Source organism: Antrostomus carolinensis, unplaced genomic scaffold (assembly GCF_000700745.2).
Source record: "Antrostomus carolinensis isolate BGI_N321 unplaced genomic scaffold, ASM70074v2 scaffold11124, whole genome shotgun sequence".
In the NCBI taxonomy this organism is placed as follows: domain Eukaryota; kingdom Metazoa; phylum Chordata; class Aves; order Caprimulgiformes; family Caprimulgidae; genus Antrostomus; species Antrostomus carolinensis.
Genome location: NW_010310114.1, coordinates 30,559 through 56,844, shown reverse-complemented (window position 1 = coordinate 56,844; position 26,286 = coordinate 30,559). Strand labels below are relative to the sequence as shown.

Here is a 26,286-nt window from a genome sequence, read left to right as displayed (position 1 = left end):
GTCCCTTCCAATCCAAACCATTCTATGAAAGAGGGGGACAAACTTTTTATCAGGGTCTGTAGTGACAGAACAAGGGGTAACAGTTTTAAATTAAAAGAGAGGACATTTAGACTAGATATAAGGAAGGCATTTTTTACAATGAGGTGGGTGAAGCACTGGCACAAGTTGACCAGAGAGGTGGTAGATGCCCTGTCTCTGGGAACAGTCAAGGTCAGGTTGGATGGGGCCTCTGAGTGACCTCCACAGGGGTTGGACTGTAAATGTCCCTTCCAACCCAAACCGTTCTGTGATTCTATGAAACAGCTGCCCCTGGGCCAAGAAACCAGACCCAGACGCCTAAACGTTCTGGAATCTGTAAATTGCTGGAGGTGAAAGAGGGAGAAGACCACTCCTGATGTCAATGGCATCCAGACTCTCCAAAGAGGAGTGGACAGCTAATCACTTCCCTCTGAGTCAGCCTAATTGTAGTTTTTGTCATTGAGCCTTGCTCTGACAGCCCAGGTTCGGGTGTCCAAGTGTCCTCTGCCCCTCTGTAGCCACTAGCTGGATCAGAGAGACCCATAACCTCTGTCCCTACTCTCAGGGATTTCCTTGGGATGGAAAACTGATGCCTGACCCTGGCCAGATCCAACCTCTGCAGCCTGCCTGAGCAGAGGGAGACAAGCAGTCTGTCTTGTCTCTGGGCTGGCTGGCTTGGTCTGCAAGCTAGGTGTGCAGCAGCACTGAGCTCAGACCGTGCTTCCAGGCTGTGAAGTTCATTATGACGTGTCTGGGGCAGCTCTGACTAGATTCCCTAAGCAGGTGCGAGGCAGCCCTGCAGCTGTGAGGTTCATTAATCCATCCCCATCCTGCTGGCATAGCCAGTCCTGCTCACTGCTTCTGACTGCTCAGGCGATGAGCTCCATTATTTTTTCTAGTGTCACAGGGTCCAGAAGTGCAGAGTGCACTTGTAACTTGCTTTTCTCATGCTGAAGTGGTGGAAATGAGAAGTTTGCAGCAGTTTCAGGACAGGAAGATTTCTCTTTGATTGCTTTTTAATGACAGTAATAACAGTAATGGAGGCAAAGTGTGGAATTGATGGGAAAGAACTGAGCTCTATTCTCTGGAAAATCCCATGTGGGGTAAACAAGGAGGATTTACTGGCTTTTCAAGTGAGTTTGCTGTATCCTTGCTCTTCAGGAATGACTGTTGTCAATGTCTGGGGAAAAATAGCTGATATCCAGTACCTGAGAGGAGAAATAGTCCAGGAATCCTCTGGAAAACTCCCTGCCTTAGTGTATCTGGGGTAAATTAATAAACCTTGCCTACCTCTGTTCTTATCCCCACAGATTCCTATGTGCAATTGCTCTTTTAAGCCACGTGTCTGGCCTTGAGTCTGCATCTTTAGCAGCCCACAAGGGATTTATTCTCTCCCTCAGAGACAGGAGAAGCCATGATACAGACAAGAAATTTAAGCTGTGCAGAACTGGAGGCCTATATCTCCAGAAGGGTTCAAGTGGGTGGAGGAGGATCCCAGTGGTGCCCAGAACCAACCTCCCAGGGAGACTTGAGTCCAAGCTGGGGCAAAACAGTGCAGCCTGAAGGGTTTCTAGAAATGCCCTTGTCAGGAAAGACTCGTGTGGTACCGGTGTTTGGGAACTGCCCATGTTTGCAGAATCCTCTCAAGGTATTATACTAGAAGTGCATCCATCAGTCTGTCAGACTTCAAGGATGTGTGAATTTTCTCTGAACTGATGTGACCCTGACTCAAAATATCCAGAAAGCAGGGAAAAGAAAGCCTCTAGGAGCTGGGAAAATAGGTTCTCCAAATCCCTTGCTCGTATAAAGAATATCTTGAAGAGACTTGGGGTCACTGAGACTCATATGAACACGAAAGACAGAGAGAGACTTTGTCCCCAAGGTTTTTTGGTCAGATATGGAGCTTTCTCCTTTATTTCTGCAGTATGTGTTGCACACGTGAAGGCCCTCATTTACATCAGCGCAGTCGTGTCCTGTCTGAGGAGGTGGAATTCCTCTTGCTTTGCTGATCAAGACAAACACGATAAAAAAACAGTTCATGCACAATACGCCTCGAAGCTGCGCCGCTAGTTCTGCGGGACTGCAAGGCACAGTGGGGCCAGAGCGGTGTCCCCCCTGTCCCACGCTCCTCTGGGGGGGCAAAGGGCTGTGGGCAGGGGAGCAACGGGGCTGGAAGGGGGGGCCTGGCATCCTCCCAGGCTAATGGAAACGGGGAGCAGCTCTGTTCCTGTCACCAGAGTGAAAAGTCTGAGGTCTGGGTGGGGCCCTCGAAGCGAGGAGAGGAAGGGGAGCAAAAAGGGGCTGCAGGGGTGGAGTAAGGCAGAGCTAGTGGGGAGGGGGCAGCGGGAGGAAGGGGATGCTCGCTTCCTCGGGCCTGACATTGCTGTGCTGGGCGAGGGGCTGTGCAGGTCCTGGCTGATGCTGCAAGCAGGCAGGAAAGAATTGGGGGATTTTAATATCTGAGTTTTGGAGGAGGGATCATGTCCATGTTTTGAAGCTTTTTCTGGAATATAGGGGACCCAAGGGATTACTGGACACCTGCTCAAGGGCAAAACAAACAGTGAGAATGGGGGGGGGAGTATTTTATCCTTTCACACACATACTCAAACCCCTCAGTGTATTTCCTAGCAACTCTATTGCAGTTTCCCTTTCTTCACATCCTTTCCTACCATGCTACCCCCTTCCCCTCTGGTCACTAAGGAATAAAAAAAAAAGTAATTATAAATGCTATTTCAAATATTTTGAAGCAACCAACTTTCAGCCTCAGAAGTTTTGCCTGAGATGTCAGATTAAAAAGCAGGGAGTATTTTTGCATGGGGATTATCAAAAAGTAATTTTCAGGGAGCAATAGGTGTGACCTTTCTCAGCAAGGTGTTGCAAGCATTGGGGGACAGGAAAGGTGAGGCAAAGCAATTCCAAAACCTCTTTGAACAGAGCAAACCATGAAAAGTAGCTGTCAGGTCTTGGGTCTCTGTTTTGCAGCTGCTTATCACCATTTGAGAGCTCTGATCCTGCAATGGGCTATCTTCTCCCATTGACTGGCGTGGGAAGGTTTTTGCATAGCATGGACCCAACCTCTCTTAGCATTGTCCAGCAGGAAGGAAAATAATGTCCATGAGATCATGGAAAGATTAACCAGCCCTGGCTGATTTTCAGGCTGAGTGTTGATGTGATCCATCTATCCAGGGGACAAATAAAAAATATTATCCCAAGCAAAAAGCTATGGTACTAATTCCCATTAGAGAGAAAAAAAACAACAAACAAAAACCATCAAACAAACCCTGCACCATAGTCTATAAATCAATTTTGGTTTAGGGGAATTTAAAAAAAAAAAACCACAACAAAACAAAAAATCACCCAACACCTATGGCACCTAATCAATCTTCTATTAGTTGGATGGATTTTTCTTTTTATTTCTTAATTTGGAAAGGTGGCTGCAGGGGTACTTTAATGGGATAGAAAGCCTCTCTGCCCTTTACCAGCAGCTGGCCTAGGGCTGTTCCAGCTCTGAATAGGTCCTGTTGGCTGGCTTTTTGGAAGCCAGCAGGAGCAGAGCTGAGCTGATGAAGGAAGCGTGCTGCCACTGGCATGGGCTGGGGAGAGTCTCCGGGGAGGTGACAGACAGAGGTGACTGTTTGTCCCTGTTTGAGGCAGGGCTGGGTGACAGGACAGAGAGGCATGGGAAGAGCTTTAGCCTGTCACTGCACCCAATGGCTGGGGCCTCTCCAGTCCAGAAAGACCTCTGGGCCCCCCCGCAGCTTGGGACCTTCACCAGGACTCAAGAGCTATGGTCATATAAACACACTCAAGACAAGGGGGCAACTGGTATAGCAGAGTGGGGGGTGCTACCCAAGCATGCATGCTTCCCAGGAGAAGCAGAGCAGCTCGCTCTGCAGAGGCAAAGGGAAGGGCATTGACAGAGAGGGAATAAGGAGGTGACAGCAGAGGATGGGGTTATGTTGTTAAGGCCTGCAGAACTTTCAAGGAGATTAGGTGATTTGGAAAAAGTCCTTGTTTCCTCTAGTAAAGGCTATTCCCTTCTGCACCTTCCCTCTCCCTGGCAGAGATTAGAGCAGTAAGGTTAATATAGTAGCAGGTACATCCATGAAAATCCGCAGCCGAGTCTTCACTCCAAGTGCTGCCAGCTCTTCCCTAAATCTTCAGGAATCAAGGTGCCTCGTTGGAAGTGGCTCCATTGCCTTTGTTGACGTAAAAGGGGCGGTAATGGGACTGCAATGGAGAATTTGGGGCATGTGAGTTTGACCTACCTTCCTTTTCTGACCACCTATATACTTCACCCTCCTAGGTTGCCTAAACATACACACCTTCAATCTTCCCTCTTGCAGAGCACAACTGCCTCGTTTGACTACTGGAGGTGCTGGCATGATCAAATGCAAATAGAGTTGCTTTTTGATTTACACACATGCTTTGCATGGACTTAATTCCCGAGTCAAACGAGGCTGTGCATCATATAAAATCTCAGACTATGACTCATGGTTTGATGAGAGGTTTCTGGCAGAAGAGGAATGTCACCTTTATTTTTATGCTTCTCTCAGTGTCTTCTAATTGCTCACTAACCTGAGAACTTCTGGAAGTTTTCACACTTAAAGCCATGCACAGTTATGTGAGTGATCAACTAAGTCACCTCGTATTTATTTGTGCTCTCTGGCTGGCAAGCCCAAACTCTTGTGCATGGAAATTCTCACACAGTGGTGTATTGTTTATTCACACCTCCACGTGTTGCAGGGCCCAGTACTGAATGTTTGTGTAAACAGAAGCATAAGTGCAGAGACAGGGGCAGAGCCTGCAGGAATTGCCATTTTCCCATCTCTGTTTACTGCAGTCCCTAATTGTGTCTCTTCTCACCAGGACCTACTCCTGGAATTTCATTCTTATCTGCACCATGTGGCAAAGTTGAGTCGTGCAGCCTGGTGTGGCTTGGGAAGATTGCAAACCAGAAAAGCCAGTTGATTGACTGTGATAGCTTGTTGCTCTGTTCAAGGCAAAATCTTTAGCCTGGATAAGAATATGGTCACACCACTGAAGTGGTGACCAAGGCAATAGGGAACAACTCTGGTTTTGTAATGTCTGATCTGCCTTAGGTTTGATCCACTGCCCAGATCTCACTTGCAGAGGTGGGAGAGAACTCACAGGAACATGCTGGTACATTTTTGTGCAGCACACTAGTCAATACCAGGCACGGCAGGAGGCTGGAAGCACAGGCAGAGCAAACCCAACCCATCTTGGCACTCTGTGCTGACTCCCAATACCTCCTGCTCAATGTTCCCTTTTGTTGAAATTCTTTTCATTTTATGGCTTTAATTTCCCATATAATTAAGAGATGGAAGAGGGGGGCTTCATTTTAAAGAACTCCCTGTGGATTAAAAAGACTTTCCTCATTTAACTGTATAGTCCTTTGTGAAAATTCATATTTACAGAGCTTTTAGAATGTGTATTACTTAAATACATATTTAAGGTTATTTTAAAAGCTAGATTATTGGCCCAATAGACCATAAATGCTCCTGCAGAGCTACTGCAGTCCAGAGCATGTATTTCTATTTTGGGACTTTTTAATGCTTATATTTATTGGCTCAATTGTTAGATTCGGGGCTATCCAATGAATACAGGCTATAAAAATAAAATAGCCACTGCAAATGTATGCATGAGAGAAAGGGAGATAGAAAAAGACTGGTGAATTCACGTGGGAGAAGTTACCCAGGCTTTCTCCATGGGGATTAAGGAAAGCATGGGTTGTGTTCCTGGAGCACAGCACTCTTGACTGTTGTGCAGTGGAGTGCTTATTGCTAAGATGACCATGCTCACATCCACCAGTGCTAACAGAGACTTCACTTTCCTGACCTGACCTGACCTCCCCAGTATAACACCCCCATGGGGGAGGATAGATTGGTATCTAAAATCACTGGGAAGAGTCTCCATCTGAGCACACACGTGACCATAGTACAGTATGGGTTGGAAAGGACCAATGATGAAGTAGAGGATCTTCTAGAAGGGCAGTGATCAAACACAAGGCAGAGGATATTGCAAACCTTTGCTGTTCCTAGGAGATATGTTTTGCTACAGCACGTTCAGAGACTCAAGGCTTGATTTCCTGAAAGTGATACAGTCTACCAAGGAACATCCCTTCCAGGGGTGAGGGCAAAAGGTGAGGCCTTCAGAATTCAGCAGAGACCTTAGAGCTGCAGTCCTTAGGCAGCCACTTTCTAACTGTGTATTTCCTCTATTTTCTTCCTTCAGTGTGGGAATGCTCTTGATTCTTGACCCTCTGCTTCTTACAAGTCTTATTTCTAGGGAACAGTAAATAAACTTTCACAAATGTATAATCAGAATTCAAAAAATAGGTTTCATCTGCAGAGATAGGAGGAAAAACTTGACAATCTTAATTCAGATCATGCAAGATCTTAATGCAGCACAGTGTGAATGGATGTTAAGAAAAACAGGTTAACTTAGTGATTCTGTGGTTATGCATTAACTGCTTGTTAGCCTTGTATATTTAAGATTACAAGACCTAAAATGCTGCTGTCCTCTGCCCTTTATAATGCATTGTTACCTGTTTTGTGCTAACAGCGCAAAATGAGTGACTTACAGATGTCCTAGTGTTTTATGATTGTAGTCTGACCCCTCATCTTTTATATTGCATCTGCCCACTGTAGGATGTAATTAGCAAGATACTTTTATATGGTTGTGTTTGGTGTAATTTACACAAGCTGTACTTTTTAGATGTCACAGACTACTAAGTGTATGATATCCCTGCAGGGAAAAAAAGTACTACAGAGAGCAGCATGTGCTATAGTATTTGTACAGCTTCTAGAAGCCTGGATCAAATTTTAGACTAAGGTAAAATCTTTTCAAAATGTCATTGTGAAGTATTGATTATTCCTACAACCCAGAGCTGTGGAGGTGGAGGGTTTAATCTGCATCTGTCTGTGGATGCAGTTAACCACAGAAAAAAAAATAGCTGTTCATTTGAAGCTTTTACTTTCTCACCTCCAAAGGACCCAAGCCCTAGTCTCTGAAGTCTCAAGTGTCCCTAGAACAGATAGTTCTCTTGCTGAAGCTGTGCACATGCTTTCACACCAAGGGTATGTTTCTTACCAATACAGACTGCTTAGAGGATTTCCATGTCTGTGGCGTCACCTTTGCAGACTGATGTCTCACTATTGAAGGATAAGCTGTGACAACATAAAACAGCCTGTTATAGATCAGTCTCTGTCACCGTCCCCGTCTCCCCTTGCGAGAGCATCAAGATGAGTAGCAGGACTGGAAGTGCCACATAATTAGTATTGCATTGCTTAACACTGAAAGGCAGCCATTTCTGGGGTGGGACACAACAGCTGTCAGACAGATGCCTATTCCACCACCCAGTCAGTTAGGAAAAGGGAGCAAAGAAGGTCTGTCTAATTAAAATGTCTGAGGAATGCAGAGAGATGGAATGCAATCAGTCCAATTAAATTTAGGCCAAGTCCCGAACTAAGCATTCTGACTCTTGCAAAGAACACCATAGGCTATTTAATTAGTGCAAAGAGCTGAGGCCTGGGTTTCATGTCAGAAATTAATGACAGTACCTCTGGCAGCATGATAAGCTCTAACCCCTTTCTACCACACCAGCTCAATTATGATTCAAAAGTAATACCAGCCCTGCTGAATAACAACCAGTTTCAGTGCTATCAGGCAATGGTCTTTCCCCACCATCTCCTATTTGCAAATTAATCAGACCTGACTCTGCTTGGCAGGTGCTGATGCTCTTGGATTCCACCTCTGATGCCCTTGAACTAGTGGGTGGTGAAGAGTGGATTATGAGGTGGTGAATGGGGCATTCTGGTTCACATGAAGGAGGACAGGCAGCTACTGCATATTATTTTTAAAGGTTGTGTTCAGTGGCTATTATTCTTTCAGGAGAATAGCTGTCTTATGAGACTGATGGAGCTAGGGAGGTAAATGGCCCTGAACATAATTTCCTGCTATCTCCCTACACCTCTAAAATAATGTAAAATTCTCATCTCTACCCGTTACAAACAGACTTTAAAAATCCCTTTAACTATTCACTAGATAGAACTTTTTAACACTTTTTAACATGCTTTAATAAACTCCCATTGCCCTGGTTTAGCAGAGGAAGTTGCTCCTGTAAACATGTGTGCATGTAAGAGATTGACAGTCAGGACAGGAGATAAGGGTCAGGTATAAGACTGCTCCAGGCCTTCTCTGGGGGAGGAAGAGGAGGATTCAATGTCTTATCACCTGAAAAAGGGGCAGAAGGAAGGGGGGAAAAAAAACTAAATGCCTAGTACCGGTCTTAGTGAAGAGGCTCCCGTCAGACTGTTTGCTGAAGTCACCAGGCGGATTCTGTCCCACCGAGGAGAACTGAAATGGCAGCTTAGTACCGTTGCCTACTGGAAGATAGAAGAGGTTGTGTTATTCCATGGTGTTGAGAGATGCAGTGAGGAAGCCCAAACATTTCAAAATACACCCTGTAAAACTGCCTTCAACCAGCTTGGGGGAAAATGGGAACTAATAGCTTTGTCCCGTTTCTCTTAGCAAGAGAAGGCAGATGAGAGCAGTCAGTTGTGGGGTCCCAGTGTACACAGTGTGCACGTGTGAAGAGATCCCAATGCTGCAGGCAGGCAGGGAAAAGCCTTTCTCTTGAGAGACCCAGAGTGCAGGTGTGACTGAAGAGCTGCAGCTTCCTCACAGGTAAACTGCATCTCCAGAGACTGGAGTGACGAGTCAAAACTATGTATAACTGCCAAAGCTCCCTTGCCTGCAAGCAGTTGAGGCTCTATTCAAAGCCCATTGAAATTAAAGCAAGGCTTCCCCTCCTGGCCTCCTTGGGGTCAGGCCATGGCTGGCAGAATGACTCTGAAAGCAGAGATTATGAGAGGGAGACAGCCCTGGCTGTGGCGTGAAAAGGAGGAATGACTCGGGTGTGGCTGTGAGTCACAAGAGCTCCCCCAGGTAGAGTGGCTGTGGATGCTTGTAGGCTGCCTCTGAATGAAAGCAAAACCCTCTGAGCATGAATGAAGCAGAGGAAGAAAATATAGGCAAGAAAAAGGAAAGTGGGGATCTGGGAAGAAAAGATTGGACTTGCTGCTGCTGGTTCTAGCTCAAAGCACCCCCTCCCCATTGTGCTGTACACTGTACAGACAGTGAACATTGGGCAGGCTTTGCCTTTGAGAACTTATGAGCTAAGTAAGTGTATGTGTGATGGAGAAGAGCAGGCTTGTGCTTCTGAGGCTGGCTGAGGGTATTTGGAACCCACTCCTGGTTCTGCCACAACCTCCGCAGGCTGCCTCGTATGATGCTGGCACTGCTGTTGACTGCAGTTGGTTGGGTATCTCAGGTTTTTTACAAATTGGCACCTATGTTTTCCGTATTCTTTCCCTGTCTGAACCATGAGGACTAGGAATGCCTTTCTCTACTATATACATAGCACCTAGAGCAGTGAGACCCTGGGTTTGGGTGAATGCAGACGGTGCTGATAACTCAGCTAAAAGGTGATTCTGTGAGACTGATTGACAGGTGACAGGATAGCTGAGAGAGGAAGCAGAAAGGTTTGGTTAGCCAGCTAGAAAGCTGTGGCACGGGGGGTTAGATCCTTTCAAACTGAAGTTGGAATTACCCGTACCAAGTGTTTCCTCAGTCGCTTGGAAGGAGGAAAATTCCCATGATCGTGGGTTGAAACTGGCTGTAAAACAAGAGCATCCAGTTCAGCAGTTTGCTCCTGATGAGCTGGCTCAAAGGCCTATGCCTGGCATTGCTCTATGAAACAGTCCCCACCAATTTGGAAGCAGCCCCAAACCAGAAATCTGGGTCCAGAGAGTAGAGAAAAGCCTGGTCTTTTTTTCTCTGGGTTTTAGGGAACAGTGAATAGACTTCTCATTTAGAGAACAAAGTGCTCTTACTGCCACAGAGCTGTCTTTAGCTGCATTAAATTGCCAACTCGGGTTTATCTACTCAACATGACTATTCTGCAAAGAGACCTGCAGGCAGAGGCTTGGATTTAGAGCTCAAGAGACTCAAGTAGAAGAACATCTCTTCTACTCAAGTAGAAGAACAGCTCAAGCACACGTTTGTCTCAGCCACTGTGACAGGCATGTGCTCCAGGGTTTCACTAGGACATCGTGCTGTGATGCAGACTAGTGCTGTTGTACCCCTCTTGTGAGACATTGGACTCTCAGAAGAGCAAAAAAGAGATGAGTACTTTGAGCTGTTATGCTGCCATCCTGTGGACTGCTTTTCTATTTAAGCAGTTCTCTCTCTGTGTAGAGTCCCTTCTACTCCTCATTGAAAGACTTCCAAAGACACAAGGTGATCTTTCCAACCTCCTCCTGGCTTTGGCCAAACTGTTTGCAACATCAGGAGAAGGAAGCTCACTGGAAGAGGACAGAAAGGAGTGTTGAGCAATTGAACAGACTGTTCCTCTATCTTTTAGGCAGGGTTTAAAACCTTTTATGTCTCCCCTCTGCCTCATTATCTTATCCCTGCAGGCAGATACTCTGTGATGTTCTCTTTAATGACAAGAACGGTGGAAGGTTCCTTGAATTTAAACAGGTCTTAAAAACCTATAGGTTCAGCTCAAATCCAAGCAGTTTCTCAGTATGGACCACTGCAATTAGTGCAGAGCACTACTTAGGTAGCATTCCTCAATACAGCAAACAGACTTGCCGCTGTGGCCTCAGGCAGCATTTGCAGTAATCCAACCTAGTGAGAAAAAGGGTGTGTTACTAAACTATCATGATATTCAAGGATTCTGTGCATATTATGCAACGCAAAGGGTGGTCCTTTTTTTTTTTTTCCCCTCCCATTTTATGGAACTACTTAGAAAAGATGCAATTGGAGGCAGTGCTGGGCTTCTACATGACATTACTAGAGCACGGAAAGCTCTAGAGAGTTAAATGATTATGGATATATTGCATTATTCAATGAATAATCCTTAGATAGCTGGGAAGCAAGCTAAGTGGGTCGTGCCTCCTGTTTTGCCTACTGACTCATTCTGTCCCCAAAGTCCCCGTCAGTGTGGTTTCAGCAGCTGGTCATGCTTGAGCCCTCACCCTGGTGGAGAATCCAGTGCTCTTCAATCCCCATTTCAGCAGAGACCATGTGTGCAATCACGTGCTTAAGTTTTTTTGGACAAAGTAACTTTGTTGGTAGAAAACACAAGAATGAATAGTTTTGGAAGGCAATCTGTGCTCTCAGGAACACCTAGATGTGTGGGTGGAACAAACGCTCCCCCAGTATTTGTATATTCAAAATCCCATTGCAGGAAGCAGTGGGCCTCTGAACTGCAAGCTGCTGTACAACCCTCACACTACTCTGTAGCTGACTCCATCCCACAAGCGTTCCCACTGGCTCCAGTAAACAGCGCTAAATTAAAACCCCCGTATCTAGCAGTCTCTCTTGATCCCTCCCATCTCTTGGCATGGAGGAGGTTGGGATGCTGGATCCCAGCTGGGAGCCAAGGAGCCCTTCCTCCTGGATCTCAGCAGCGGCTCCTCCAGGGAGGAGCAGAGAGCAGTCCAGGCACCAGCCTCCAGAGCAGTGAGCAGCCAGGCTATGCCATGCTATGACACTGCTGCAAACAGCTTTTCCCTTCCTTTTGCCATGTCGGGTTTCAGCCCTGTCTCAGACACACAAGGAGGAAGTGATGGCAAAATGGAATTGTCTATGGTGTTCCTTCTGTCACACACCCACCCCCTTCAAATGCATGTTGAGCCATTTCCACCTGAACCTGAAGGCCCACGTTTTGGGTAGAGATGGGTTCAGCCCATGCAATTTTAGAACTAACTTTCCACCACCCCTTCAGGTTGAAAACAGTTTTGGAGGCAGGGCTGAGACTGTGGTCACTCCCCAGCATCGGCACCTCTGCTGAGCAGAACACGTATTTACCTGACGGCACAGGGTCTGTAAAGCCCTGAAGCAGCTGAGGCAGAACAGCAGCTATAACCATCTGTGCAGTGTTTGGAGACAGGTTCTGTGCAAAACAAACCCCACACTGGAAAAATGTGGGGTGATTTTGATGAAGAGGCTACCCCCTAATGTGGGGGGCCTGCAAGAAACAGTCCTGCTAAAGGCTTGCTGATGCTGAACTGGGAATGTCGCCTCTGGCCCTGGTATCTGCTCCGAACAGCGCAAGGCAGGGCTGCCAGCGAGCTGCCAGGCGTGGGCTGATCTCAGAGGAGAAGGGCAAAGTGGAAATCCAGACAAAAGGGCTCAGTGTTGGGATCTGGGTTATCCCCACGCAACCCTAACGATGGAGCAGACAACAATATGTGCCTTCAGAGGAGTGTTGCTGCTAATTGCTGACATATCCCTTCACCCTGCCTGCCATTTGGCTTTGCAGAACAGCAGCTGTAAACACCTGGCAAATCCAGGCAGGGCCTTGCTCTCTAGGGACCACAGGAAATTTGGTTACTTATTTTGGGCTACCCTTTCTGTTCTTTTTTTCCTACGGGCATTGCCTTGCCTGGGCTTTCAGCGCTCCCTGCTTCTCACTCTGGAGGTTCTGACACTAATTTAGAAATAGACAACTGCCATTTTATAACTGGATGTGTTGAAAACAGACATTAATTCCAAAAACTCATCCTGTAGTGTTCATGGAACAATTAGGATATAAGCAAATCACCAGGGCTCTTGTCAGTGTCAGAGCTCAGAAAGGAATCCCAGACTCTTGCTTTTTTAGGATGCATTTCTCGCTTCTATCCTTTCCCTGTAGAGCAAAAGTATTTCTTCTGGTGAAAGTAAAAATCCTAATGCAGCACAAGCCTAGTGTAGCTTTCACGCTTGATAGCATGGCGGGGTAAGCTTCTGGTGGAGAATAACACTTATTTCAACCTGGTAACACGTGTTAAAACTCCCCTGTATTGACAAACTACACTCTTGAAAGAGTTCAGTCACTCCAGCTCTCCGCCATGGAGCTGAGAACTTCTGCTGCCTTGTTTGAGATGAAAAGGCAAAAACTTAAAGCTTTGTAGGCTAGAGAGAAGACCTGGCACAAACAAATGTAGAGGGACTGATCTTGTCTGGTAGACAGCAGGAAATATGAGGGAAAGCAACTTTTGTGACAAATCATTAATGAAGCTCCTCTCCTGTGCTGCGTTTGGAGGAAACCTGACCACCATTAGGGTGCCGTACCTTTGGGAGACAGGAACATGGAAAATCTCTTCAAGTTGTCAGGCTGGTTCCACTCGTAGTTGTTCATCATGTACCGGTGGTCACCTGGAGGGAGCAGAGCAGGGCATGAGCTTGAGGAGGCAGTTTAGTGGCCTGGAGAGGGAAGAGGCTAACAGATTGGAATTGCTTCCTCAAGTGCTGCAGGAGAGATGGTTCTGCTCTTTTGAAACATGTTCCTCTATTTTTGTAATTCCTCTGTGGGACTCTTTGGCTGGAAGGTAAAGCAGTGCTGTGGCTGCCCAGAGGTTCAAGCCTGGGCTGAAAGATAAAGCTCCCTCAGAGGTGTAGCACAGCTGAAGCATTCAGACATTCTGTAGATATGTTATCTCCTAGGGAAACTCGAGGGTTGTGAGGTATTTTCCTACCAAAATACTGCTGTGTGGCTAAAAATGTATCTCACTTCAAAGGCAGTGGTTTGGAATTGGCTTCTTTTGTGTGTTTAACCTGTGCATAGAGCTGGCTTTCAACCAGCAGATCTTGACCTGCAAGTATGACAAAGCTCAAGAAAGTTAAGTGTTGGGAGGGCTCAGTGTGTTGGGTTTGTTCAATTTTTAAAGAAAGATTCTAAACGTGTCTTGCAAACAGCTCTAGCTTCCTGGGCTCTTGGACAAGCGTGTTTGGTTCAGGCTTCATGAAAAGTGGATGAAACCTACCCTTTCACCAGGTATTATGCAGCCTGGTTTTGGTTTTCCAACACTGGTCCCCAGGAAATGATTGCTCTATCAGTACAGTCGCTCATAAAAATCCTTTCTTTTAAGGCCTCAAGTGTTAAAGAAACCTATTGTTCTCTGCAAAGATTTGGTTCCCATGTTTAAATAGTTCTATTCTTTGCTTCTTAAGTCACTGAACAAACTTTTATGTTATTTCTCCAGTTTATTTCTGTGTTATTTAAACTCCCTGGATGCTCTCTGATTATTTGCCTCCTTGCCACAGTACTAAGTAGGTACCTGTTATGACAACTAAAAGAAAGTGGATTCCCTTTGGTGTCTGCTATTAAGCAGGTTTCGTTCCATTAATATAATGTTTCTTCCTGGGAAGTTTTTTACACTAGAAGATCAAGCTGGTTGCAAATGAATTTGTTGCAGTGACTCAGGGGGAGTCTGAGTTAATTAAATCCATTAAGTAATTGTGGAGTTATTTCCTTGCAGTCACTAGATGCAGAGTGCTGTCTTCTTTCAAGTGTAACTATGGCATGAAAAACAGAGAGCTCTGAAGTTTCTGAGACTCACCTTAAGTAACATTTCCCAACTGAGAGGATGCCACTGTTCTTCTCATTAGGCAGACTCCAAGCTGTGTCCATTAAATCCCTGGTAAAGTTTCTGAAAGTGCCCAGGTTTCTGGCAGTAGTTAATTGTTGCCCTGCTCAGAAATGTTTTGGCACTTGAATCCCATGGATTTCAAGTACCATTGAGGACTTCTGGTGTCAGTAATGTGGTGGGGACCCTAACTAAAAGTGATCAAGAAATCAGTCTTTATCCAGAGCTACTAGAATTGAACATATGTATACTCTTGTTGGGTTGTACAAATGACCAAGTAAAATGTATTTGCTTCGGGATTGGCCAAAAAAAAGCTCAGCAGATGGAAGGTAACTTCCTGAGTAATGGTAACCTGAATGGTATTTCATGTTCCAGCCAGGCAAGCGGTGGCTGAAATGGGCTGTTGTAAAATAGTACATCATACGAGCACGGCAAATGTCCTAACCGAGCTGTACCAATAGGCTAATGACAGGATTTTTAAAATTGCCATGCTGGGGTTGCTACATGCACGTTTCTGCCACTGCCTTCTCAATTTACCTAGTGAGCTATTGAGTTGCTTTTGTCTATCCGTGCAGTCTTCCACATAGAACCTGTGGTGCTAAGCTTGCAGGCGCTTGTTGGAGCCTGGCACAAGGCTGAGTGTCCCTGCTGGCCTCTTGCAGGAGGGGAAGGTGGCTGTTCTTGACCTCCGAGAGAAATGTTGCTCAAGTCCTACATGGGATGTGGCTGACCCTATTAAACACTGCAAAGCTGTAATGCAAAACAGCACTTGGGGAAGTGGGGCTAGTTTGGGCCCCTGGGTCTCCTGTACACAAGTTACTTTAAATCCCTGGCAGTTTAACTGGCTCCATCCCCACACAGGTCTGATAGGATAGCTCTGATATTCCAGAAGGAGTTTCAGCTAACAGGTAGTGTTTCTCCCACTTTCCTGAAGTACTTGCTTACTTTCTTCCCTGTGAGGGCACACTCATCATGCTTCATCTCTGACTCTAAGCTAGGCTTTGCCAAGGCAGGGAGGGAACGGGCAGATCTTGGATACTCTACCGTTCTCCATGTGGTTTCTCTCTATGAAGTTGCGGCCAAGGTCAGCCTTACAGATCTTCTCCACATGCCTCATGCAGACGTTTAGCAGGTCATCTCTGAGGAGTCCCATAGATGGGCTCATGCTCTCCCCTTCAAGCAGCACACTGTATGTTGGGAGTGATGGAGGGGGGACATAATTCCTCATCAAAGCCCCAAACTCCTGTCAAAAAGAAGGGAGGAGAGGTTACTGAGGAACACAAGAGATAGAATCAAGTTCCTAGGGAACTGGCTAATGTTAGGCTCCAAATAGTATGAAGTGCAAAGGAGAACAGTGAAGATGGAGGGAACAGGCACATTTTCTGCCCATGAGCTGTAGCCATCCACAAAAAAATCAGGTGTTTGCACACCTTAGTTTATTTGTTACCTACCACAGCAGAGACAGCTCATATGTCAGGCTTGGTTCTTGCCATACATGTGCATTGAACTGGAGAAGATTAATGCATCTTACACCAATTTGGGATGTCTTTGGGAAAAATCCTGTCCTGGTGGGGAAAAAAAGGAAAGGAAAATGAGATCCCAAGTTACCTGCAGAAAGAGCACAGAGTCACTGATCTGGTGGATCTGCTCCCTGTTCTCCTTGTCTTCCCGCAGAAGCTTTGCCCTCTCTTCCAGCTCATCCACGATTTCTTTCACATTCTCTGATGCAATCTTTTCCCTCTGGTCCAGGGCAGCCTTCACTTCATCCCTCTGCCTCTCCAGGTCACGGATCAGCTCTTTGAAATGCTGGTCCACTGTGGCTTTCTCGTTGGTGGTGTAGTTCTGTGGAAGGAAGGGGCAAAGAGAGGAGGCAGCAGGAAGGATGCAGGAGAAATAAAACATTAAACAACTTAGGGAGTCACTTGCTAATAGAGGGATACAGAGGGGGGGATATGCCCAAGCATTCTCACCATTTGGATGGTGACTGTGGAGGCTCTAGATATGTAAGTCTTAGTTCTAAACAAGTTATGCCAACAGAAGTAATACTTGTTCTTGCAATACTTGTGTGTACGTAATCTACAGGGCATGCTGTCTTCCTGATTGTAAGAGCATATATTTTATTTCAATTCATGAACTGCACTCCTTGGTAATATTTAAAAACAGTGTTTAACCTTCTAAATCATGGGTTTGGCTCCTTGAGTATTTGAGGAACAAATTCCCACTATTTCAAAGGATGAAAGGTACTGAAACACTTTTTACAAACCTGACCTCTAGGTCCTTCTGATTCCTCAGGAGGACTGTGGATGTTACTATATTCATAGTTAAAATTTCTAGGTCAGATTTCCAATAACAATAATAATAATAGCGGTAAGAATAATAATAAAGCAAACAAAAAGCAGAACTGGCAAGCCAATGTGTGTACACCACATAAAAGGGAGAAGAATGGCTTTGCCAATTAATATTATGCAAATTTTTAGGGGTGTCTTCAAATAGTGTTTTCACTGCTCTATTCAGTTAGGGCATAAATGAAAGAAAATAACACCATTACTATGTTCTAACCCTTAGTGTGGTGAAAGAATTATAAAGGAGCCCTAGATCAGTATGGAAATAAACTGCTCCATTATAAACAAGATGTTTGTTGGTATAACTGCATCTGTTCTGTTGCTTTATCTCTGTTGGGGCAATCCAGAGCCCTTCTGGAGTTTATTTTTGTGTGTGGTCTAGCAGGGAAAAAAAAGCAGCAAATCTTTGTTTCCGAATCAGCCTGGCTACTGGTGATTGAAGAACTATAAGGGACCTAAAGCAGGGAGGTGCCTTGGATCATTTTGTAACAAGGTGTGCTGCCTCTTCTTGATCTCCTGCAGGGTATATTGCAAGATGACTTCAGTAGGAGTTGTTTTTTCCAAGATTTGGTGTGAATGAGTTTTGAAGAGTGATGAGATAGAGACTGGGTAAGGAATGGAGTGAGTAAGAGCTGGATATGTCAGAGAAATTGAGGAAAGAAGAGGCATGGGAGCAAGCGTGGAGTGAGAGCTGGATATGTCAGAGAAATTGAGGAAAGAAGAAGAGGCATGGGAGGAAGCTGAAAAGAAAGTGACAAGTACAGGAGAAACAGAGAAGTGAACTTAAAAGAATATTCCATACACACCTTGATACGGTCCCTCTCCTTCTGCCACTTATCCATTTCATCTTCTACCTCAATGATCTTCAGCTGCAGTTGCTCTTTCTGCAGTGAAAGCTCAGCCTGTGAGAAGAAGGGGAGTCTCATGAACTGGGACTAAGGGTGGCCTACTTCAAAGAGGCACTGTGCTTTCACTTATGCATTTGGCTCTGAACAATAATAGCTGGGAGGTACAGGTTCCTGGCACTGCTTGAAATGGAGATCATGTGCTGACACTGGACAAGATCCCAGAGCATCTGGCTCGGTCAAGAGATTCAGCTCCCTCAGCAAAGACAGCAGCAGAAGCACTCACTCTGGCTACTTGTTATGGTGCCGCTTTTAATAATATTAGAGTCATTAGCTGGAGGGAGAAGAGGCCTGTTTCAAAATTCAGCTGTGTATGCAGTAAAGGGCCCATCCCAGGGTGTGCCTCTGCAGCAATAACAGTTTTCATGTAATTATGGAATGACGTTTGACGAGTGTTGCAACCAGAGGACAATGCCTCCGGCAGGAATTCTGTTTAGACAGGATTGTGGATTAATTTGCTCTGAATTGAGAGCTTTCATGTTATGATGAAGCTGGGGAATGCTTGGAAAAAATAAAAAACACAAAAGGAGGAGGGAGGAGGTGTAGTCAACCATGCTTGGCTTAGATCAGCAACTTCACTGGGGTTCATTTGCATTTCGTTTTGCACTGGCTTCGCAGGGAAGCTCAGACCAGACAATTGCATGCGAGGCAGTTCATAGAACCGGAGCCTGCAGAGGGCCGGGCAGCTCTGCACTGGTGTACATGCTGGTTGGTGTGCATGCCATGTCTCTGCATTAGACCAGGACCTGGCTCTTTGATAATGCCTTGAGCCGTTAACTCTGGGCAACCCCTCCCTCGGTCGTTCGTATTCACCGTGTCCCTGCCCCACAGATCACAACAAAGGCTTTGTTTACGCATTTCAAGATCTTTCTGTGTTTCATGTGCGTACAGGTTGGTCATAGCACAACTACATATGCTTGGGCTATGGCACACTTATCCCCAGAGCTGTTTAAGAACTACGCAGTTGGCAGGAATTACCTGTATTCCACACTCAGCTATGTCGAGTTAGAAGAGTTCTGAAAACCTGCTGTTCATGCAGGATCCTTTGGCAAATGGTTGTATTATGCAAAAGCATTTGCATTTGGGCCAACAGTTAGAGGCAGGGGAGATGAGGGATGGATAAATCCACTCCCACGGCAACTAACACAGTGAGGTCTCCCTGCTGTGGAAACACAAGGTGTAGTTCCCACTGCTTTGCCTCCTATCCAAGAACATAACACAACATGAAAATCTGGGTCTTCTCTTGTGATTATAGTTGCCCTCAGGGTGGGAGTTTAGAAGTTCTCCATTCAAGGACTATAAAACAGCATCACACAATGAAGAGCTGGCAACAAACTGCCAACCAGCTCAGACCAAGGAAATCAGCCCCTCAGGGCTCTTGTCTTGGTGTCAGTCACCGTAGTGTCTTGAACATTCTTCTTGAGCTTGAATCAAGCACAGCGTATCAGAGAGCCATTGACTCTAGCTGTTCCAGTTTAGAAAATCTCTATTTATAGAGGGAAACCTATCTGATAGGTTTTACTGCCTTACAAAGCAGAAGAAATGGAGAACAGAAAAGGCAAATGTATTCAAAGGTAACTCAGTGCCAGAAGAGCTGCATCCTGACATTGTCATTGTAATTGTTCCTGTTTCTTGAGAGTTAGGAGAGCACTGGCCTTTTAAATATTATCCATGTACCCTGACAGCCTTCAGTAGTCAATTGAATGCAGTTATGAGCTCATATTCCTCCGGGGTTCATAGCAGACATGGAAGGGTTTTGCAGTACAGGATCATCAGGGAACCATATGGGTATCAAGATGAAAGAATTCGCTCTACTACTGATCGAGAAAGAAAAGGCATGAGCTTGATCCTATAGTTTTCACATTTTCAGGACTGACTTGGAGGGGTGCATGCCTTTTTCCATTCTCATGTGCACTGTGAGATTTCCTCTGCATCAAGACACAAAGGTCTGCAACCATCTTTGCACAGCAGGGAAATGCAATGAGATAAAAGCATTTTAGGTGCAGATATTCATAGCACTGCAGTAAACAATGAGAGGAATTTTGCTATAATGCAAGTTGTTTCCTTGAGCCACAGAGCTGTATCTAGATGGCATTAATTGTTAGCAAAGTAAAAAGCACATCTCCTGAGCAATGAGTGGTCTTGTTTCCCTCCTCATCCCTAAATATCAGGACTTTCTCATTACAAGAATGTGAGTGAAATTATACAGCGAAGGACTGGAGGGATTTTTTTGAAAACAGACCTTTTAAGCCAAGTAGATGCTCCCAAACATAAGGGGTTTGAAAACAAAGGTAATAGGAAAAAAATTCAGGTGATGGCTGGAAGGTCTTGATAACAATATTATACTTTTATAGTGCTTTTTAATTAAGATGGGTCTCAAAGGAATTTTGCCAACTAATACTTGCTCAAAAGTGATAGCTAACTCTTAGCAGCTTGTTGCAGTTATAACATCCCTTCACACAGAAAGGTAGTTTGGGTGCCTGTGGGATGGAATGTAACAACTATTTAAGAGCAGACCCACACTACAATTTAGAGTGAGAGTTATGATTTGCAAATGGAAATTACAGAGATAGTTCCAATAGCTGGAATGCAAATATCACAGTCATCCAGGTTCAGCTTGGGTCAAGACACCCATACTGAGGGCAAAAGGAAACACCAGAACAGACACCAGCAAAGGGAAGGGAGGTGTTTCATTGCATGATAGTACAAACATTAAAACTGGTCTTACCATAGAAAAAAAAATGTTAAAAAGAGGTCCAGGGAGACTGTGGAATAGTACAAGAACTGGTGACATGGGCACGAGGAAGTGGGTTCAGCAAAGGTGGTTTCATTATGTTTTCAAGGCCCTGTTCAGTCTGGAGCTGGCTGGAAGATTGCTTTAGCCATCCACATATATCCTGTGTTATGTTTACAGTAGGGTGGTTACAGGTACTAGGGACAGTCAACTTTGCAACTTCATTCACTATGGAAGGAAGTTCTCTCTGAGATTTCTTCGTATTTCTCAGATTTTCCAGAGTCAACAATCCCTGATCCCCTTATGTGGTGGACCACTCAGAACAAATCCATTGGGTGAAACTTGGGGTTCAGAAGGTCCTAGAAAAAGATAATGTAGCAGCTCCACCCTTTGTGGGAGGAGTCCCTACAGTGCAGAAATAACAGTAAGAGTGAAGATGATCTAGGAAATACAGGTTTAGACCATTCAGTTTGACTACAGCAAGTTGAGAAATGCTGCCACTGAGATCTTTGAGCTCAGAGAGGATCACCTATTAGAGTTTAAGTTAATTAGAAGAGTCAAGAGGCCTAAGTGAAAGTTCAGAGTGTGCACCTAAACACGCACAACTGAACCTGCCCTTGTGCTGTAAAGGACCTAGAGATGTGAGATTGTCTTGCATCATGATGCAGTTCATTTTTGCAAGACAGCAGTACAAGCATCATCATGTCTTAATGCTCTGGGAACCTAGTCCCTCAATCAGGGAACACCCCTGTCACCAGCCTGGAAGAACTATGCTAATTACCTGACAGCAACAACCCAATGCAATAATGAAGCTAGAGAAGAAGTGTTTAAACTAGTTGGCCCTGAAAAAATCAGCAAATTGTTTGAGACGTTAGTTCTGCTGGTTTTGCCATTAAGTTATTTCTGTCTAAGCTTTTGCTAAGCAGAGGTGGGTGTTAGTGGGTTACAATCTCTGGAGACTCTGCCAGCACCCTGCAAAAATGCCACTAGTCACTGCATGAGCTGAGACCAGAAAAGGCTCCCTGCTTTGCACAGTTTGAAGATAGTTCCTTACCTGCAAACTGATGATTTTCCTTGGGTTCTGCCCTCACTGTAGAGACATTAATGCAGAATGCAGGCAAACCTACTCTAAATCACAATTTGCAGCAGGTCAGCTTCCACAGCTTTCCAGCTAGGAAGAATATCCTGCAGGTAACTGCATCGTGTCCGTGGAAAGAGCATCTCTTGTAAGCTGTGTCCACCACAACTGGTGTAGATAAGGTCTCCCAGCCATGTCATGACCTAACATTACATCAGTAGGAAAGACCAAAAAATCCTTCCTCTGGCACATTGATACACTCTCGTTTGCTCTCTATTCAGACGGTGAAAGCAATACACAGAGGGTTCAGATCGCAATCTCTCTGGATCCATCTCTGTGGACAGTTGACTTCAAAGCCTGGTGTAGACTCTGTGAAGTCTCCCCTTTTAAAAGTCACTTTGTTGAAACAAGGAACACCCAGCTCCTGTTTCTACATGACAATTCTCTGCTGCCTCTTTAAACCTGCTGTACAATGTAAACTTTTCTTTAAAGGTAAAGAATTAAAGAAAAAAAATCAAAGTGCTTTTCACTAGAACTGACCTGACATGCTGAGTACCAAGGCTTGCTCTGGATAACACCAGCTTATTTACAGCTCTGTGACTGGCAGGCATATGTGAAGTTGTCTTGTTTTGAGAATAGGCCTGTAAAACAGGTTTTGAATGGAGGATCCCTTTCAAAATGACGGATGCTGTCTGAAAAAGGGGGCTCTAGTTCTGCTTATAAATCAAGCTGGCTCGAAGGCTTTACTGATGTGTATGAGCTGCTAGTGACAATTCTCACTTTGCAACTGTGTGGTTATTACCAGCCTTACAAACTTTTTCTTGGTTATTTCTTGTACTGATTCTGATGTGGGAGTGTTACTTTCCCTTAAAATCTGGAGCAGGAAACTAATGCAAAGTGGATCTGGGGAAGGCATTAAAGGTTTGCTGGGTAAAATATGCAAATACAACTGGGTGGAAACTCAGGAAAAAAATGTATGTCTTCCCTGCCACGTTGTCTCTGTGCCTTTCACTCCTGTGTTTTTTTTTGGGAAAGAGGGATGAGTGATTCTGATCACAAGATCCTGAAAAGTGGAAGATGCTGCTGCGTTCTTCTCTTCCACAGACAGAGATATCAGGCTTTCCACTACTTGCCTATGTGCTCTAACCTGTAGGTGTCTGTATACTGGCTTGTTTGCATTCCTCTTCTCTTAAGCTGTACTGTCTCTATCTGCATTATGGAGCAAGCCAAGTTACCTCATTCTACAGAAGGATTTTAAGCTATCCCTTGCTTTCCCAGCACTGAAGTGCAGCACCTTTCCTCCCTACCAGCCATAACAAAGATAAACTCAAGAAAGAGACTGTAACCTGCATCAATTCTGCAAAATGAAAGGAATAGATGTATCTAAACCAAGCATATTACACCTTATGCGACAGTTTTCTGCCACCAAATTGCTGAGCACCCAGATTAACTATCAAGTTTAAGGAACCCCCCCAGTTCTGCTGTGACTCCAGGTTTGGAGTTACAGTATAGCCACAGGATGGGAAATCCTTACAGATAAACCACCTGTTCCTTGTCAACCAACACTGTGAGAAAGGGTCTGTCTGGATAGAGCTGTATTCTGGTCACCAATCCAGTGGCATAGTTAGCAAATTTGGAGGCAGTAAAGCTACCCTGGAGCTGCAAGGATGCCACGCTGTAAAAAATGGGGCAGGGACAGGGTTTACCTGATGTGGGTTTTTTGGTTATTCTTTCCACAAAGGCTAGCAGCACCAGCCACACTTTGCCACTCTTCCAGTTTGTGGTCGTATTGCAGCTCGGCTGATTTGCAAGACTTGGAAAGAGTAGGTAGTGCACACAAGGACTTGGAAATGTTCATTCCTCTTTGTGGTTCTTGCTAAAGCTCCACCAATGGTGAATAAGTGAGGGCTAGGAATAAACATTTGTAAGCAACAGCTATCCTGTTAATTGTTTTTGTCTGAGTGAATACTCCTTCAAGTTACAACATGATCAGAACTCGTTGTCAGGAGAAACTTGCATGTGTGTATGATTCATATCAATAAAGCCCTAAATACTTTAGGCTTAGCAGCAGCAGAAAGAGCAAAGGAACTAAAGCATGGAGCTAACAAGGACTCTGAGAAAGAAATCAAACAATTTAAATCTTAGGTAAAGTCTTTTCTGCCCAGCCATGGTTGCCTCTCTTAAAGCAAGGTGTTCTAGGTCCATCCAACCACAGGAAGAAGGCTCTGGCCACCTTTGGTTCCTCAGGGAGCAGCTGTTAACCTCTTTTCAGTAGAAACAGCTAAGAGGAATTGGACAACCTGTCAGACACTAGACACGACTTTATGAGAGTTAGGCATACGTTATGTTCAGAGCTGACATCAAAAACACAAGAACAGGCAATTATGAAGCAAACAGCAGGCTAGCAAGCCCTGCAGGAAGTTCTTTAAGAAAGACTGGCTGAGACATGGAAGAAATCTTGTCTGGTTTCAGCAAGGCTGGAACTTGGAGATGACATTGCATGAAAAGACCAAAAATTTGTGCAGGAAGACAGATAAACTCTAGATAAGGTGTTCTTTTAACCTTCTGAGATAAATCTTTCTAGCACCTCAGAAAGAGTTAAATTGTTCTTCCAAGTTAAGGGTAACTCAAAAATTTCCAACAGTGGGTACTTGTACTTGCCCATTCACCACATCAGGGCACTGGCTTGGGCTGTGCTTAAGACTGGGATTTAGCAGATCTTAGTGCCCTTCCGGTTTCTGCCACCAACTGTCTGGGTGACTCTAAGCAAATTGTTTTATGTTACCATTTCATGGGTCTTCTTTCTATAGTCTCTCCTGTCCTGTCTGCTTAGATCAGAAGGTCTCTGAAGCCAGGATGCGCCCTTGCTATGGGGATGTACAACACTGAACATGGCGAGACCCTGATGCTTAGCAGAGCTAGTGGAAAAATCGTACATCCACCCAGAAAGCAAACAGCATGAGGCTAAGCAAACAAAGGTGGAAGGCTTTGGTGGAAGGTGTTCCACATAGCAGCATCATCTCCTTAGATGTCCATCCTCTAAACCTATTGTAGTAATACTTCAGAGGAAATGGCAATGTTTTGTGTTTGTACCAGGGTTTTTTCTCCATCTGAGCTTCACAAGACTCTTCCCGTAGGTGTGGCTGGACAATATTATACCCGTAACAGAAAAGAAAAACAAAAAACCATAATCTCTCTAAGTAGCTGAGAGGGCAATTTTCAGTAGTAACCTAGCAGCCACTAGTTAACTTGAGCAGCCAGTGATCTGACTACCTGTATTCTGCAGGTCCTGAACTTGAGCAATGCCACACCTTTCTGGCTGTGGGTAACACTACACAGACACTGTCAAAACTTGAGACAGTTTTTTGAAAACTTAGCATGTAGGGCTTTGATTCAGCTTCTGCTGAAAGGCAGTGGTGTTACCAAGGTGGAAACCAGGTTCTCCACCCTCCCCAATCCAGTCTGCAACACCAAGCTAGTGCTATGCTGCTGTAAGCAGCCATTAGGAGAATGACAAGCCCTTTGGAGCAGAACCTAGGCAGAATCAGTTCTCCACTAAGTACTTCCATCCACCACCCCTGCATCCCAGAATTACATTGCAGACATGATTTTAGGAGAGACTGTAGGCTGGAGAGCAAAAGCTGTGGTGTAATTATCGAGGTCCATTGGAAAGACTGGGAATGTGCAATAAAAAAGCATTACCTCTTTTCCTGCTTTCTCGATCTCCACTGTCACTGTGCTGTGGTTCTTGTGCTCCTGGAACATGCAGAGGTAGCAGATGCACATCTGGTCTGTCTGACAGAACAGCTCCATGGTCTTCCCGTGCACAGGGCATTTTCTTGCTTCAAAGTCCCTGATGGGGTCCAGGAGCTGGTGGTCCCGGAAAGCTGCTCCTTCCAGATGGGGCTTGAGGTGCAGCTCACAGAAGGAAGCCTGGCACACCAAGCAGGACTTCACGGCCTTTTGCTTGTTATCTATGCAGGAATCGCACAGAACATCCTCAAGCTTTACCCTGGGCCGTGACCCAGCTGCTCTGTCGGGCTTGTTGATTGTGGATCTTCTCAGGTCCCCTGTCTCCACCAGAGGGAGGGAAGTTTTCTTCAGGTCCCCCATCTGCCCCCCAGAGAACAATGACTTCCTCCCTTCCCCTTCACCAGGCAGGAAGCTCTTTTTGGAATCCAAGGAGAAGAGGGACTTCCTGAGATCGCCTTTCTCTGCAAAGGAGAGGGGTGGTCTCCTCATGTCTCCTATCTGTCCACTGGCATATTGCATCTTCTTTGAATCTGCTGAATCCATGCTGAAGTAGGTCGATCTCTTCTCGTCAGATGACTCCACAAACTGAATGATGGGCCTCTTCCAGTCACTCCCAGAGAAGAGGGAGCTCTTGATTTGCCCTGTCTCCAAAGAAGCACCACCAGTGCCCTTCATAGGTTCCTTCTCGCCTCCGACAGGATTTGTGGTCTTCTTCACTTCTTCTTCCTTTTTGGGAGCAGATGGACTCTTCACATCCTCTGGCTTCCCAGTGGTGCCATTTGTCCTTGCTGCACTCCCTGTTTCCATCGTCTAAACAGGGCGAATGGGCTTCACTGCTCAATCTTTTCTCTAGTTCCTGTCTCTCAACTGTCTGCAAAGCGGGCACGTCAGCCCTGGTCGTTGTCTCAGCAAGGACTGACAGTGGAATGCAAGAAAGTTTCTGCCCAAGTGACGCACCTGGAGCTCTGGCAAGGAGGAGGAGGAGAACGCCTGGATTATGCTAGGTAGATGCAGG

General features: G+C 45.3%; 1 protein-coding gene across 1 annotated transcript; it reads right to left on the bottom strand.

The window, feature by feature from the left end:
• Window positions 1-4,185: 4,185 nt before the first annotated feature.
• TRIM29 (tripartite motif containing 29) lies at window positions 4,186-26,078 on the bottom strand. Its single transcript, XM_029084577.1, has 9 exons — window positions 25,221-26,078; window positions 17,608-17,703; window positions 16,068-16,301; window positions 15,504-15,702; window positions 13,165-13,248; window positions 9,653-9,718; window positions 8,325-8,426; window positions 7,132-7,208; window positions 4,186-4,248 (listed from the first exon to the last, which is right to left on the bottom strand). Exons 1-9 carry the CDS (start codon window positions 26,076-26,078, stop codon window positions 4,186-4,188), a joined length of 1,779 nt encoding a protein of 592 aa, XP_028940410.1.
• Between the last annotated feature and the right edge of the window lie 208 nt (window positions 26,079-26,286).

What these genes read in the sequence shown, in the direction of transcription:
- TRIM29 (XM_029084577.1), bottom strand. Translation starts at nt 26,078, where the DNA reads ATGGAAACAGGGAGTGCAGCAAGGACAAATGGCACCACTGGGAAGCCA. An exon ending in GAGAAACCACATGGAGAACG is followed by an intron (nt 13,249 to 15,503) that starts GTAGAGTATCCA and finishes TGCTCCCTCCAG; the next exon opens with GTGACCACCGGTACATGATG. An exon ending in CCTCTAAGCAGTCTGTATTG is followed by an intron (nt 4,249 to 7,131) that starts GTAAGAAACATA and finishes TCTCCATTGCAG; the next exon opens with TCCCATTACCGCCCCTTTTA.